Here is a 16,186-nt window from a genome sequence, read left to right on the forward strand (position 1 = left end):
GGTCTGCAGTTAAATCCAGAATGTACTAACAAAATTTAGTTTCAAATCAGGACCACTGTCAAGTCAAGTCAATCTCAACAGAGTCCCTCTCTTTAAAATGTATTGAACACATGCACAACACTTTACACCTTGAGTGCTTTACAAACTTTTCAGTAAATACCTTTTAGTATATTTAAAAATTCAATAACTATATAAAATGTGAGTGAGCTGAACCACAAGGTACTTGTGTATATAAAAGTTTGTTTTTCTTAAGTATAATTTCCTGTTAAAATAATTCTGTTCATTAAATTTTAATCCCACACAGCTATTACTTGGCTGTAACATTTCCCTTTTAATTGCATGAAAATCAAGTGGAATCCAAACTACATACACTTTAGTGGCTTTCTGAATGCCCCAATACACCTAAGTGGCTTCTTGAATGGGGGGCCTGAATGCATTCTCTCTGATACGCTATTTAGCTGGTGAGAGCCCAAGACTTGGTTACTCCGTTTCAGGACTTCAACATATAATGCAACGGTCCATTTCACATTAGAAATGGGAAGGAAATAACTTAGTACAGAAATGCTGTCATCTACAGGTGATATAAGAAAATCTGGAAATATACAGTACATGTAGCATCAATGCATCTAGAATTCTGAGAAGTAACTTTCAGAAACAGAAGACTGAGGGTATTTTGGCCTTTATTTATGTGCTTTTGTATTTAAGAAAAATTCCATCATATGGACATAGGTTCTAATTACAGTTGGGGTTTGATTCAACTGATATAATTACTATTAACATTACCTACTTATGGGAACTGATATACACTGGTACATTAATATATCATAGTTTGATTTGATTATTTCTTCAAGTACATTTAGGTAGTGGTCTTTTAATAGATCTTTACAGGATACTCTGAAATATAAATGATTTATCCACAGCAGCCTGTCTGCTTAACCTCTTTCACACAAATGGCCCCATCATTCCTTTCACAATGAATGGAAATGCATTTACATTGATACAGGTAATTAGACATGTTGAAGACATTGTGGAGATTCAATTAACACACATGATATGGAAAGAGAAAGATCAAAACATAGTTATTGTTTTTCTGTTAAAAATCAATTCTCCCCTCAATAAAAGCACAATCAGCCTTGCCGTGGACACATACATGGTCCATTTAAACTTCTTCCCACGAGATTCATCTCCCTGATAGCATCTGTTCAAGCTGAGAATTTTTCCATGGAACAACAAACTCTCCCTTTTGCATTCAACGCTCAGTCTATTTTAGGCTTTTCTTTTCCTTCTTCCATACCTGAAACAATATGGAGAACAGCTTTTTAAAACACCAGAGTCAATAAAAAACCAATTGTAAACAGAGTCTGAATGAGTATTCCCCTGATATGTAGTGATGACCTGGGAAGACTATAGGAGCAGATTTCATTTGCATGGATACACCCACATTGCCTAGGTGCTCAGCATGGGATTGCTTGTCCAAACGATCACTTTTGGCTGGTGTTGGATCCCCAGTTTCCTTGTTATGGGGGCAGGAGTAATACAGGCTTGTTGTCCTTGGTGTGTGAATCAAGGGGAGCAGAACCTGGTATGTACTGATTGAGTGACACACCCTTAAGAAAATAGCGCTTGATAGTCATGGGACATGGGTTCCAAAGTCTAGTAAGTATATGTTATAGTTGTGTAGTGGGTTATTGGGTAATAAGAGTTAATTTAGGGTTATTGGAGGTGTGTATTATTGATTTGAAATTACCAATGCTTAGGTAAATATTAGATGTGTGTTAGAACAATATCTATGATGCAAGAAACTGAGCATTAGAAGTAAGGCTTTCTTAGCAACAGCTGAAATCATTGAGAGCTATATTAAACAGGGGACATGCAGATGTTTTAGTGTTTGATTAGCAGGGTATCTTGTGGAGATGCAGAGCAGTGGGGTGACTGGCAGAAAGGGCTAATGAATGAGAAACAGAGCAGCAGCGTGAATAAGGTGTGTCCTTACTCTCCACCCCCTTTTCCACTCAGGGTGGGAGGGGAGTTCTGCAGATGCATCTCTGAACTCTGGGTCTACACTGACCAAGGGTAGCAACAGTGAGTGGGTGCAGAGAAGAGATGGGTGTGTAAAAGGAACTTTTAGGTTGTTGAGCTTAAGTATCTGAGGGGAAATGACCTAATTGGGGGCAGGATCTTGTTTGTGGTTTATGTTTATGAACCCTGTTTGTGATGTTTTCCCAAATTAAGGCAGAGCTACTTCCCCTTTTTATTAGAAGCTTTTTGCTACACTCAACCCCTGTGTTTGTGAGATGGGAAGTATTGTCTCTTAGTGGTTAGTGTGTAATTGTCTCAAGGTCACCGGGAGGGGGCTTGAGCTGTTTTTGTGTTGTACTTTTGAAGGGAACCCTAGAAACTGAATCTAGGCCCTGTTGCTGCCAGCTCTGACAGGAGAGTTGCATGATTATCTATTTAGGAACCTAATAGGTGAATCTTTCTTTTTCTTTGCTAGCAGCCTCTGTCATGTTACCTGACCTGCTGTGAAGGAAAAAAAAACAGCTGTACAATGGTGGTTTGGTAATGACCTACCTACCCTTTCCTTCCCCAGGACCCTGTTTACAATCTTAATCTTAGTATGAATCTATAGCATACGTGTCAGGGGAAAGAAGATAATTGTCTCCTGGTGCTCCAATTGTTTATGTACAAACAAAAGAGCAGATTTTATTATGACTACCATTAGCTGAAGCTAGGCAGCTGACATTTTTGAAGTACATTTTCAAAACTGTTAATTCCATTTGTTTTTTTTTCTTTCCATGGTCAGACTTAAAAACAAACCCACCATAAGTAGAAATCATTTTTCCTGACAGTGCACAAAGAATCAATTACTGCTAATAGGGGATTTTTTTTCTTATTCATGTCCATTCCATTTACTAATCTAGGTAGCATGACCATGGTATATATTCTCTGGATATGATTTGTCCTCACTGCAGAATTGCTCTCTGTTGTCTGTGTTGAAAGGTGGCTGAGATAAGCAACAGGCTGTTCTCCTGGTGATGAAATATCAGCTCTTTCAGATGCTTGTTCCAGGGCAATTAATTTATCATTAGCATCTAGCAAAAGTGTGTTTCTTTTGTCCATTTTGTTTCTTCTGCCTAAACCTCCCTGCACAACCTATTGAAGAGAGTCTGAAAATGTTTCTTGGACTTGCAAATATCAGAAGAAAGATTTTTCAGGGTTCAAAGGCAATGGAAAGTGAATTTGAAAGCAGCAAAAGGGAAATCTGACCACAAATGATATTACCAGCCAATGAACTATGTGCATAGATGTTAGTTGTTTCCCATGGACCACTCTGAAAATGTACTTTTTCTAATACCCAGATTGGGAGTAGGAGACTGCTCGCTACATAGGAGGCTTTACTGAAAGAATCCTTAAGGAAAGAGATGGCTCCAGACATTGACAGCACCCTGAATTCAATGGGCTGTGTATTTTGGGCTTGCCAGCAAGCATAGGATAGCCATAGGCAAAGGTTTGCAAAACAAAGGAAATGGGCTGGCCCCCAAAAGACCATTATTGGCCTGAGAATCCTGCTTCAGAGCCAATCTTGGATCCTTTGTGTCCTCTGTGTGAGGGTCTTACTCTGGTTTTAATTAAGGCATTGCATATATCTGTCAAAGAGAGCTTCTTCTGAGGTATTCTGCTGCAGATGGATCCATTAGTTTGGCAGGAATTAAGGTATCTTCAACACTGTGAGAAGGCCTGTGGAAAGGGCAATTTTTTTCCTTCCCCCATTATGTTTGTGGTTTAGGTTGGAGAAACTAATTACATAATTATTTAGTCAGTGCAGGGTGCTGGGAGCCCTAATGCACCTCTTGAGGAAAAGGAACAGAAATAAATGAAACCTTCTCAAGTCAGATTGTTTTAATGTGAAAGCCTCTTTTTAAGGTCTGATTCCCAAATAATTTTTTCTCCAAATCTTCCATATAGTTACTTTAAATTTGTCATAATTGTAGTGTTGCTGTCCTATGCTTTTGGTCTAATTGATATGCCCTGTTCATAAATGGCAAGTGACTTGAGCCAGCAAATGGCCTGCATGTCTTTGAACTGAAGAATTTGAGTCTGTTTCTTAACCAAATGAGGGGAAAATGGAAGAGCAGCTGAGCCTATTGAGACTATGGCAATATTAACCTCAGTCTTCTGTGGATGAGGAACCTAAAGAGCTAAAGTTTCTATTACACATAGTATGGAACACTGAGGGAGATTTTCTTGGTGCTACTTGTTTGTGGATTCAAGAACACGCTTCTTAATCACATTATATGTTGTTTATTTGTGGTGAAGCCCTTCTTTTTTGGATGCCCTTTCTTTAAGGGACCTTTGCTGCATTATCAGAAGAACAGGTAAGTGGTTTAAATAGACATGAACTTGCAATTGAATTATTGACTCGGGCTTAGTCATGAATGCAGTGCTAAATGTCCGAGGCTCTATACATGAGAAAAGAGAAATCTAACATTGAAAAAGGAGAATTGTAGCACACAGAAAAGCAGGGTTTGAACCTTGTTGCAGATGCCAGTTAGACCTGAAAGGTGACATTCTTGCCCCATTGATGTTATTGACAAAAATGCCCATTGACTTCAATCGGATAAGGCTCTCCCTTGATTTGCTGCAGTTCCAAACTGGTGATTAAGGAGATCATATGTGAGGGGGCACACCCTCATGCTGTTAGAGAGGAGGCTAATGAGCTCTTCTGGACATAGCCAGCACTAATCAGGTGCATCTGTTGGGCTTGCTCTGCCTGAGGGAAGAAGCAACCTGCTGTATGGTGGGGAGTTCTGATGACTTCTGGCTACAGGGACAGAGCAGCTAACAGGAAAATAGCTGCAGTCTTTCTACTCTTGAGGGTATATGAACCAGGTTATGAGGTGGGAGTGACCCTAAAGGAGTATCTGGAGGCAGGCCCTAACCCTGATTAAAGGCAATCTACCTACAGACTCCAAAGGAGTGACTAAAAAGGCTGCCTAAGAGCTTGACACCCTTTTTGTTTTTCCTCTTGTTTCTCCCTTGGGGGAGAGGAGGAAGAAGGCCTTTTTAAAAAATTTGAATAATCCCTTGTGTGCCACAAATGGGGAGGAACTCCCCAAGTAGCTTAAAACATCTGCTGGGGATGTGGGGTGAGGGGATTTGGATAGGTGGGGAGGGGAAACCTGTGAAGTCACAAAGGAGGAATCCACTAAGTCTTGTGTCTCTTATATGGCAAACCTCACTGCTAGTAATTAGTAGCTTAAATAGAATAGAGATATTTGTTCCATAGAATTCTCCAGCCAGGTTCTATTATCCCTGTTACTTGGACTGTTTGATATGGACACTTACATTCATAGGACAAATGCACCTAAAAAAAGTGGAGTATATTAGGCTTGAAAATACCTTAAAAATCTTTCTTCCTAACCTCAAGCATAACAATAAGATCATTTCCATGGAATGGCATTTTATTCTACTTAGATTTTACTGGTTCCTTAGCTAATACAACAGAGTGGGCTGTAAATCTTTCAGGTAATTGCCAACAGCTCTTAAATTAATACTTGGAGTTATAAAAATGAATACAGATTCATAGCTGATAGTGTTACCTGGCAGACATTTCATTCATTTGATTTTTTTTTAAGAGGAAGAGAGGAAAAAAGTGACAATGAAATCTTGTCAGTCTCTCCACCACCCTCTCATGTTTTAATCCTAAAACTTCTATTGACTTCAGTGGGGGCAGGATGAAGCTTAAGGAAAATAACCCCATTGGTTAGTGCTGCTGACAACAATACTTACATTTTTGTGTGTCCCAAATGTAGTTATTCAGGACTTCTCCCATCAAATAGAAAATGTTAAGTATTATGGTGATAGTTGCAAAAAAGATTATCTTGCCACTAGGGCTGAGGTAATCCAGGAGAGGGTACACCCAGACTCCTGTTACTTGATGGATCCAGCATACCCTACAATGGAATAAAAAGACCAGTGATGATATTGTTTTTATTCTGGTTTTAAAGCATCTCTGGCTATCATGTTTGGTTACTCTAACCATCGGTGAGTCAATTTTGTATCTGAATGTTTAATTCTCAGGATCACCTTTGATTACAGCCCTGGAACAGGGTTGACAGAATGATGACACTGAAATAGTTTTAACCTGAGCAGTTAAACCCTGAGAAATTATCTGGCAGGTTGTTTCTGTTAGCGAAGAAACTGCGGATGCACCTGGCATTTTTCTCTCCGTTCTTTGTAAATCAGTGAGCTTGCATCAAAGTCCTGTTTCCCTGAACACTGAAGACGGGCTGAGAACTGAAAGCAAAGAAACGTTCTGCCCACATTTTACCAGAAAGTCTACCTTTGGGTCTTCCTGTCCCCATGCCCTCCCGACAGCAGGGCTTTTCTGGCTGTGTGTGTGGATTCTTTGCTGCATCTCTGTGTTTCTGCTGCTTTGGTCAGAAATAGAGAGACAGAGCATCATTGGTGCCCTAGCCCCACCATTTGATACATCAGTAGATTTGGGATGTGCTTCAGGTTCTAGTCAAACCTTGCCATGTTTCTGTGGTTTGGTTAGTGACTTCTGTCATTTCAGCACTCTGGTTCCGTAAAGGACCTCAATTGTTTATTCTAAATGATGGTTGGTGGGTACCCTCCCAACTTCCGTTAGGTTTTGCTTAACCTCTGAAACATTGAGTTGTTGGAGGGCCTCACACGTTCAGAGAAGAGAAGGTTGGACAGTGGATCGACTTCTGCTGGTGAGAGACAAGCTTTCCAGCCAGCCAGAGCTCTTCTTTGGGTCTGCGAAAGGAACTCCCAGTGCCACACTCTGCATTTTGCTGTAACAGGTTGTTTTAGCATAAGTAGTTAGAGCAGGGGTGAGCAAACTTTTTAGGTTGCAGCCCTCTTTTCAGTTCTGCAATTAGCCAAGGGCCCCACAACCTGTGGGAGGATCACAGGACAGGATGCAAGATGGAGAATTCTGAAAGGGAGTGGGACGCTCGGGAAGGGGGTGCTGGGAGGCTCCAGGGGTGCCCCAAAGGAGGATGGGTGCATGGGGGGTCCCTAAGCAGGTACCTCATCAATCTAGTTAGTCATCGGCTGCCCCCAACACGTCTTAGGGCCTCTGTGCCCCTGTCCCTCCGCCCAATGCAGCGCAGGTAGGATGCTTGGCTGGGCAGATGGGGGCAGATGCTGGCCCGGGGGTCCAGGTTCTGGAGACGCTGCAGGGCTGGGCCAGCTGCGGTGCCAAGTGGGGAGCCCAAGCGTTAGGACGCCCCCAGCCAGGCTGGCTCCTGCCACTGGGAACCAACCACCTCAGTCTGGCAGTGGGGCAGGTGCCACAAGTGCACCCACTCCCTCTCCCTGATAGGTTCCCCTTCCCCGCAGCTTCTGCTGTGTTGGCAAAGGAATGCCCTCCCCCACTCCTGCCACTGGGCCAATTGGGCTGTGCCCCCACCGCCCCCGACTTTACGCACCCCTGAGTTAGAACACACTGTAAGGGATTGTTCAAAGTAGTGATTCTCAGCACTCAGTGGCAATTTGGACGGCTTGCCTTTGGGCTAGATCTGCAAATGTACATAGAGGGCACCATTTAGGTGCCTACTGACATTCTGAACATCACCGTTCAGCTGCCATCTGTCCTTGTGCATGTCTAAATTTTCCCAGGCAGGAACAAACAAAGCTGCCTAAATCTTGATGCCACTCCATGGCTAACGAACTGCTTGGAGCCCGAACTCACCCCTAAACTGTGGCAGCTTTCACGTGCCAGGGGGTGCCCTGGCTACCAGACTGTATAAAGGAGGAGTCATTTTGCCAGAGTGCAAAGTGGAACGGCTCTGAACAGAGCGAGATCCAACCCAGTAGCTCCATAGCCAGGGCATTCGGTACTGGAAGTAGGAGATCTGGGGGCAAGAGAAGTGTGTGTGGGGGTGGGGTGGGGAGAGCTGGCTCCAGCCCTTAGTGCCACACAGGGGTGCTGGCCCCTGCCTGCCCCCTCCACCACCCTCAGAGGCCATACAGAGCAGCAGGGACGTTTCTGTGACGTTTCAAATGGACCTGGAGCTCCTGGCCACCAGTGCTGCTACTGCGGGGGTGGCTGGGAGCTCCAGGCCTGTATGTAGTTGCCCTCCTCCTTTTCCCCCTCCATCAGCTGCCCTGTCTAGGTTCAAAGCTGTGCTTACAATATGGTGTAGCAGTAACTGGACTATGGTGAGTATCTTAACCATGATGTGTGTGTTGCGGGAAGCGTTTCTTAACGCTCCCCCGAGCCCCACAAATGGACCTGGCTTAGGTGCCTGTCTCCAGGAGTGGGTTCACAGCTGGGGATCTTCAGTCAGCTCTGCAGCATGAGGCTTCTTTCTGAATCTGGGTCTTTTTCCTCCGTTTCCCCCTTCTGGCTAGCATCAGTGGCCCTGCATTCTGCTTGTTGGCATCTAAGACTTCTCTTGTTAGGTGCTTAATTAACTCTCCCCAGGCTGTGTATGGAAAGCCTGGGCATGTAACACAGGGCAGAGGATTCACCACGTGGCAGGGCACCTCGGAGTTAGGTACTGCAAGGCCAGAGTCCTTTTGTGGATCCAGCTTTAATGTGCCTGTTCTTAGAGCGTCATGACCAGGTAACTATAAGGAACAACAATAAGAAAAGTATTTCTTAAGCAGCACTTATTTACGAAGTCTAAAACCACATCTGACTAGACAACCTGATCTCACTGAAAATCGACCATACTATCCAGTTCACCATGATAGCATTACTAACATGGTACTTCTCTGCATCGAGCAATGACACAGCTAGTATTCCTCCATTGTCTACACTACATACGTGAATAGCAAAAGTAGGACTGCTACCATGGAAACATTACCTGATGTTCTTTGTTAGTTTGTATTCAAGTAGGAATGACCTCAGTAACTCAACACTGCACAAAAAAGGGTTGATCAACCATAGGCATAGGTCTTTGATACAAGACTACTGATTATTAACTTTAATGAATGCCTTCAACATGGCAATTCTAGCAATCATTATTCTTGTTCAACCTCATTATTAGATAAGCACAGGGGAACATGCATTAAGACACCCTTTGGCTCTAGTTTTGCAATCCAATTTCAGACCCTACTATTGTGCAGGTTAAAAAATAGTTTCTATTTAAGATATGAATATATGGGGGGAGGGGAGGTTAGGAATTAAGCTAAAACTGGGCCAGCTAACTTTGCAGTACAAAGTCAACTTAATTTTACAGTATACCCATAGGTGCAACCTTCATTAAGTGGTTTATACTCACATCTTCAATGTTTAACATTGTTGTATCAGTAAGACCCTGGAGGGTTAAAACCTCTGTGATCTCTCTGATTCTGTGACGACACATGCATCGTTCCTATTACGCAACGGCCACATCTACACTAGCTTCCAACTTGGAAGGGAGGATGGTAAGTAGGGTGTTGGGAGATCACTAATAAGTGCTGCGGTGCATATGCAGCACTTCATTAAGCTAACTCTCCCCTGCGGCAACTTCGACGTCCTTAAAATTTTGAGGAGTAAAGGGACTTCGAAGTAGCCGGGGCACTTTGAAGTACTGGCGGGTTAGCCACAGCTACATGCAAACCAGCACTTCGAAGTTTAACGTTTTGAAGTTGCTGCGGGGGAGAATTAGCTTAAGGAAGTGCTGCATATGCACCACAGCACTTATTAGTGATCTCCCAACACCCTACTTACCATGCTCCCTTCAAAGTTGGGAGCTAGTGTAGACACAGCCTACGTGCGGTGTGTGTTTTTTTTTTAAGATGAATATCCCACATGCCATCGTTACTAAGTTCCCCTGGTGACAACATTTCTCAAGAAGTTCCTTGCAATGTATTTGTTCCTGTGTCTAATGAATTGTTTGAATCTTTTCAACCTATTCAATAGCTGGTTTAAAAACAGGAAAACCTGAGGGGAAAAATGGCTCCTCTTTTTAATGTTTTTGGAGGTGGGGAACCAGCTTAGTTCTGGGTCTGAAGAAATGGAGGTTTAACTATTTCTTTTTTTTACTGCCAGTATTGCATTTGATCCTCTCTATCCCTCCTCTCAAAATACTGAATCTTCCTCTCTGCCATTTTTCTAGCATATGCATTAAAAAGAAACTTGCTTGAGGAAGTGGAAGATATGCTAGGAAAATCTGTACCTCTGTTGAGGTAAATCAAGTTGGCCAATGTAGGGGATATATGTGACGTTCTGTGCACGTCTACCTGAAAAAAATTCTTAACATGCCGAGTGATGTAACATCTGAAACAACATGGGTCACCTGAAGAAGCACAAGTGTGAGCCTGAAAGCTTGTCTGTTGCTCTCCAACTTCTGTTGGTGCAATAAAAGGTATTACAAGGTGAATGAGGTGTCTCTCTACTATCCTGGGGCCAACGCAGTGATGACATCATTGCAGACTGTGGAATGTTTCCCAGAGGTGTGGGAGTTGTATCAGCTGAGTCATTCAAAACTGAAATGAATGACTCACTCAAGACTATCTGTGGGGAACAACCCTGTACTTTCAGGGGCATGAACTCAATGACCCAAGGTAGGTGTAGTCTACTTGTACTATGATTCAGGGGTGATAACTAACAGCTCACTCTCAAGCTATTTTAGCCAGAAATGTAATTTATTTGGGACCGGATCTGGTGTCATGCTACTTGCTCTGAATTCAGTGGGAACTGCATGTACTCAGTACCTCCCAGGGTTGGGCCTTATTACAGCTCTATTGGCCCCAAACTCTTAAACTAACAAACTTTTATATTTATTTAAGAAGTTTCAAATTCTGGAAAATAAGTTTTTAATAAACACCCATAGTTATCTCTTCTTTGGGTGTTGCCTCCTTCACTTTCATTGCATTGTGTGGTGCAACATCGTTATGATACCAGTACACAAGGATTTGCATGTTTTGAAGAGAGATTTTCTTGAGAACTGCAGGTACAAGTGATGTTTTTCTAGTAGGGAACAATAATCTGAGGCTATGTCTAAACTACAGCATAAATTGGAATCTAAGGCTCTTAGCTTGATTTTTTTTTTTAAACATTTTGACTGTTCACACATCAAATACCATTATTTTGAATTTAGGGGGTGCTACGGCTGCTACTCTTTCTCTGACAACCTGAGTGAGATTAACAGGGAGCTCGAATGTAAGCGCTCAGATTAATGATAGTGTGGCAACACTTCTGTTTAAACTGGTTTTATTGGCATCTAGAGGAGTCCCACATGTATTCCACAATACCCCACAGTTGTCTGTTCTGGCCGGTTGCATTTCCAATGTTCTGCTGCTGTGCAGATAACAGGAAGCCCACAAATTTGCACGGCATCAGGAACATGAATTCATTTTCTTTGACCAGTCCCTCACTCAAGCCCTGGCAAAGATTTCGGGGGTGGCATTGTGGGAAGATGACATCACATACCCACAATAACTTGCAGGGCATTTTTTTTCCCATAGTGCACCAGTGAAAAAACCCAGAACACCACAGAGCTGAAGGAACTATGGGATTGGTTTCCACAATGCACTACGGCAACAGTCAATCTTGGGCAATTTAGTGAGGCAGAATTAACTTGGATTTGTGGGGTGGTGAGGATACTCAAACTTCAATTCATAAAACTCAGTGTTAGAAACTCGAATTTCATAAATTTGAATTTCTCGTAGTGTTGACATAGCCTGATATGGTGATAGCAGCTTTCAAGAGGAACAAAACAAACAGCTCCAGTTTTAAACAGGAATAGTTTTATTGTGGTGACCTCTGCATGGTCATTAGTGGGTACTTGCTGTCAAGTTATAATTTTGTAAACAATATGTATGTTTAAACAATGCATTATCTATATAATTTCTGTAGCTATGTTTCCCCTGGGCATGAGAACTCTTATTGGACCAATAGAAGTCGGTCTAATGAGAGAGAGAGAGAGAACCTCACATATCTTGTCTTGCTAATATCCTGGGACCCAAATAGCTAGAACAACATTGCCTATGTGCTACCTAGGCGTGTCATCTGAGATTTTATCATCATTCTGTCAAGCCACCTGAAGTTGTGGGGAACATCATGCACCTAGAAGAGAAGCAAAGACCATAGCAGTGTATGGCGGAGCTATTCAGGATGGTGAATCACTTCATATTGATTCTATTCTCATCTTTGGAGCATGAACTGGGATGGGATTTAAAAAGAGGCTGTGGAGAAAAATAATAGAAAACACTCAGTTCCCTGAAATGCAAATCACTAGTGGGAGGGGGATAAGATGTATGAGCATATGTGGGATGCCTAGGCTTAGGGAATGCAATTTTTTTCTTAATTTATTCTCGTGCTGCCCAAGCCCCTAGCAACTTCTTCTTTTTTTGTTTTTAAAAAAGCATACAACCATCACACACCATACTACACCGTGCAACTTCCCTTCTTCCCCTTATTAAATTAAGACCTTGCTAAAGGCAGCTATAAGAAAATTGGGTTTCCTAAGTATGTTTGAGTTGATATGCCCTTCCTGAATTGTTTGTTTTATTAAGTAATGAAAGAATAAATCCTTGGATGGTCAGAGGCAACTCCCACTGAAATGAATGTAAGAAGAGTACTAATCAAGTTCTTTACTCACAGATTCTCCACCATGACTAAAGCACAGTCACAGCCTTAGGCGTGCCTCTTTGGTATCGTTTATACTCCACTAGCAGAAGGAATGAAAAGATCCTTTAACTGTGCCTCTTTTGGCTTCAGTTCTGCTGTGGCCATACATAGCTCAGGCTGTAATTGCCAGGAGATCATGCTTACTGCAATAAGCAAAACATATCTTGCTACTTTATCTGCTTCCACGATGAAATACATCGATCCCATGGGATGTGGGGCTTTGTTTGTTTTTGGCATGAGGGGCATATTCAAGGTTTCTAGCACTGATGAGAATAAATTGTGATCTTTTCAATCCCTGTATATACAAAGCAAATGGGTTTTTCATATTCTACCAAGGTCTTGATCCTGAAAGTCCATGTAAGGTAGACAGTATGAGGTGCAAACAATTGTCTGCAGCTGCAGATCTGAGAGAATTCTATATGTGGCCATGAAGAAAGTTAATTAAAAGCTATAACTAGACCTTCCACACTAAATGACTTTGCAGCTCGTGCACCTACTCTAATCCCTTCATGAATGCACGGTAAAAGAGGAAATAAAAGATTTTTTTGTGAAGGGGAGGAGGGAAATGGGCTTCACTATAATCCTCAGCAGCGGACTAAGCTCTGCTTCTGTGTTGCAACTTATTTTTATACAATGCATGAAAAGGCACCTCTTTCAGCACTCTCGTACCTTTCCCTCTATGAATGACACATGGCAACTAGCAGCATGTGCTTTCCTTCACTCCCTCACCAGAAAATACCCAATCACAAGCGAAGTCAAACCTACCCACTGCTTCAGTGTGCTCCTTTCTCCCCAACCCCCTGACTCCAGCAATGACCCTTGCACTATGCTAGGAAGGTCAAAGGAACAGGTCTAGGTCAGATATAGGTAGGGGTCCATTTAAAACCTGAGGACAAAGCAATCTGCCATGAGCTTCCTCTGTTTTATATCCAGGCACTTGGGGACATCAACTCTCCTCCAAGTTGGTAAGAAATAATTATGAAGTGTGGGCATACCCTGACAAAAAGGCACAGATACAATCTTTGTCATAGTGTCTGGCTGCTCCTTTCAGCCCACTGCAATCACTTCAGTTTGGATTGCATTTAACACGATGATCCCTGATATATACCTGTCTCAACTACACACTGGGTAGAACCTTCAATAGCACTGAATTGCCTGTGGAAAGTGAGCGATACAGAACAGGCTACTATTGGCAGGCTACATACATGGCAGCCAATTTTTCCTCATTAATCGTCTCAGCAAAAACTTATATACCAGCTACACAAGAAGAAACAGATGCAGTCCTGAAGAATCCCATGTGCATGTCCTAAGAGATGAAAAGCAATTGCACCAAATTCCCTTTAGGAAATGTTCAGGAAGATGAAAATGGGCTTAGCTGACAATCTGGTACAAGCTTTAGGTAACTCAAAACTGGATAGGAGAGTATAGCTACGTCTACACGTGAATGCTACATCGAAATAAGCTATTTCGGTGAATAACGTCTACACGTCCTCCAGGGCTGGTGCCGTCAACGTTCAATGTCGACATTGGGCAGCACTACATCTAAGTAGGTGCTGCAGGGGAGTGTCTACACACCAAAGCGGCCCACATCAAAATAAGGGCGCCAGGAACAGCTGCAGACAGGGTCACAGGGTGGACTCAACAGCAAGTCGCTCCCTTAAAGGGCCCCTCCCAGGCACACTTGCACTAAACAGCACAAGAACCACAGAGCTGACAACTGGTTGCAGACCCTGTGCATGCAGCATGGATCCCCAGCTGCAGCAGCAGCAGCCAGAAGCCCTGGGCTAAGGGCTGCTGCACACGGTGACCATAGAGCCCCGCAGGGGCTGGAGAGAGCATCTCTCAACCCCTCAGCTAATGGCCGCCATGGCGGACCCCGCTATTTCGATGTTACAGGACACGGATCGGCTACACGTGCCCTTCTTTGACGTTCAACGTCGAAGTAGGGCGCTATTCCCATCTCCTCATGAGGATAGCGACTTTGACGTCTCGCCGCCTTATGTCGATTTCAACTTCAAAATAGTGCTCACCACGTGTAGACGTGGCGGGTGCTATTTTGAAGTCGGCGCGGCTACTTCGAAGTAGCTGGCACGTGTAGACGCGGCTTATGCCTGTAAAACTTGTGGATGACACTAAGCTGGGAGTGTTGACAAGCACTTTGGAGGACAGGATTAGCATTCAATATGATCTTGACAAAGTAGACAATTTAGTCAGAAATCAACAAGCTGATTTAATAAAGACAAATGCAAAGTACTACACTTAGGAATGGAAAAATGTCAAATGCACAAGGACAAAAGGAGGAATAAGTGGTCAGGCAGTAGTACTGCTAAAGAGGTTCTGGGGATTATAGTAGATCAGTAATGTGAGCCACCAATGTGACACAGCTTCCCCCCCCACCCGCCCCAGCTAACATGCATTAACAGGAGCAATGGTTCACCATACTGGTAAGTTACATTTAGTTGGTAAGGTGTACAGGAAAGACTTCCTGCTGGCCACCCTCAGCCCCGGAACTGGGGTGGGGAGTGGGCAGGGAAAGGAACAGAACTGCCAGCAGTGATTCCAGAAGCTGTATTAGTCCCAGCCCCCCTCCCTCCAGGTAATGGGGGATGGGGAGAGTGAGGGTCCCAGGACAGGAGCAGGGCAGAACCACATGGGGGAGGGATCTAGTGGACCCCTTAGTGGATGTGCACTCCCCCTCCCACATTGGTTTGTAGCAGATTTAGAAAATTTGCCCTTTGAGGAAAGTTTAGAAACATGGGCATGTTTAGTCTTGTCAGAAAAACTGAAGGGGATCTAATAACAGCCTTGAAATGTTAATGGTTACTCTAAAGAGAGAGGTGATCACTTGTTCTCCATGTTCACTGAAGGTTGGACAAGAAGTAATTAGCTCAGTCTATAGCAGGGAGATTGAGGTTGAATATCAGGAAACATCTTCTAACTATAAGGATAGTTAAACTCTGGAATAGAGACCGAGGGAGCGAGAGGTCATGACTCATGCATCTGAGGAAGTGGCTCTTTGCCCACAAAAGCTTATGCTCCAAAATATCTGTTAGTCTGTAAGGTGCCACAGGACTACTTCTTGTAAATGAGGTTGGTTTTCCTATGAACCAGCCGTTAGAAGGTGCTCAGTCCCCACAAAGACATGTCTAAGTCATGTGATGCTACAACCCATCTTGGAGGCTGTGCCTTTCCACTGAAAGTGTGGAAGTTTAAACTGAACACAAGAGGTTCCCACCTTTGGGCAAAATCTGTGTAAAGACGGCACACCAAACAACAAGGGCAGAGCTGCCAGACGTCAGGACATCTTTGCTTGCCACCCAGGATGACTGCTGGAAAACATCTAAGACTGAACAGTGGTAAGATTCAAGCCTAGGCTAGGCGGCTTTCCAGCCTATAAGAAAAGATTATTAGAACTACTGTTGGGGTAAGCTCTTGCATTTAACAAGTTTCTTAGTGTATTAGGTTTAGTTTGCATGTTTTGTTTTGTTTAGCAACCTACATTGTTATGCCTATCTTTTATGACCACTTAAATTCTACTTTTTATAATTGATATAATCACTTTTGTTGAGTAATAAACCCAATATAAATAAT

General features: G+C 43.1%; 1 protein-coding gene across 3 annotated transcripts in view; it reads right to left on the reverse strand.

Moving 5' to 3' along the window:
• Positions 1 to 673: 673 nt before the first annotated feature.
• Positions 674 to 16,186, reverse strand: part of AIG1 (androgen induced 1) — a 177,990-nt gene continuing 162,477 nt past the window's right edge. For 2 of the 3 annotated variants that reach the window (XM_074988720.1, XM_074988717.1), the window contains one exon: positions 674 to 1,294. In XM_074988720.1, coding sequence (XP_074844821.1) covers positions 1,262 to 1,294 — 33 coding nt within the window. In that variant the 3' untranslated portion in view covers positions 674 to 1,261. Of the gene's footprint in view, positions 1,295 to 5,790; positions 5,955 to 16,186 lie in introns of all 3 variants that reach the window. The other variant, XM_074988716.1, reaches the window with a different exon arrangement.

The sequence above is a fragment of the Carettochelys insculpta genome, chromosome 3 (assembly GCF_033958435.1).
Source record: "Carettochelys insculpta isolate YL-2023 chromosome 3, ASM3395843v1, whole genome shotgun sequence".
In the NCBI taxonomy this organism is placed as follows: Eukaryota; Metazoa; Chordata; order Testudines; family Carettochelyidae; genus Carettochelys; species Carettochelys insculpta.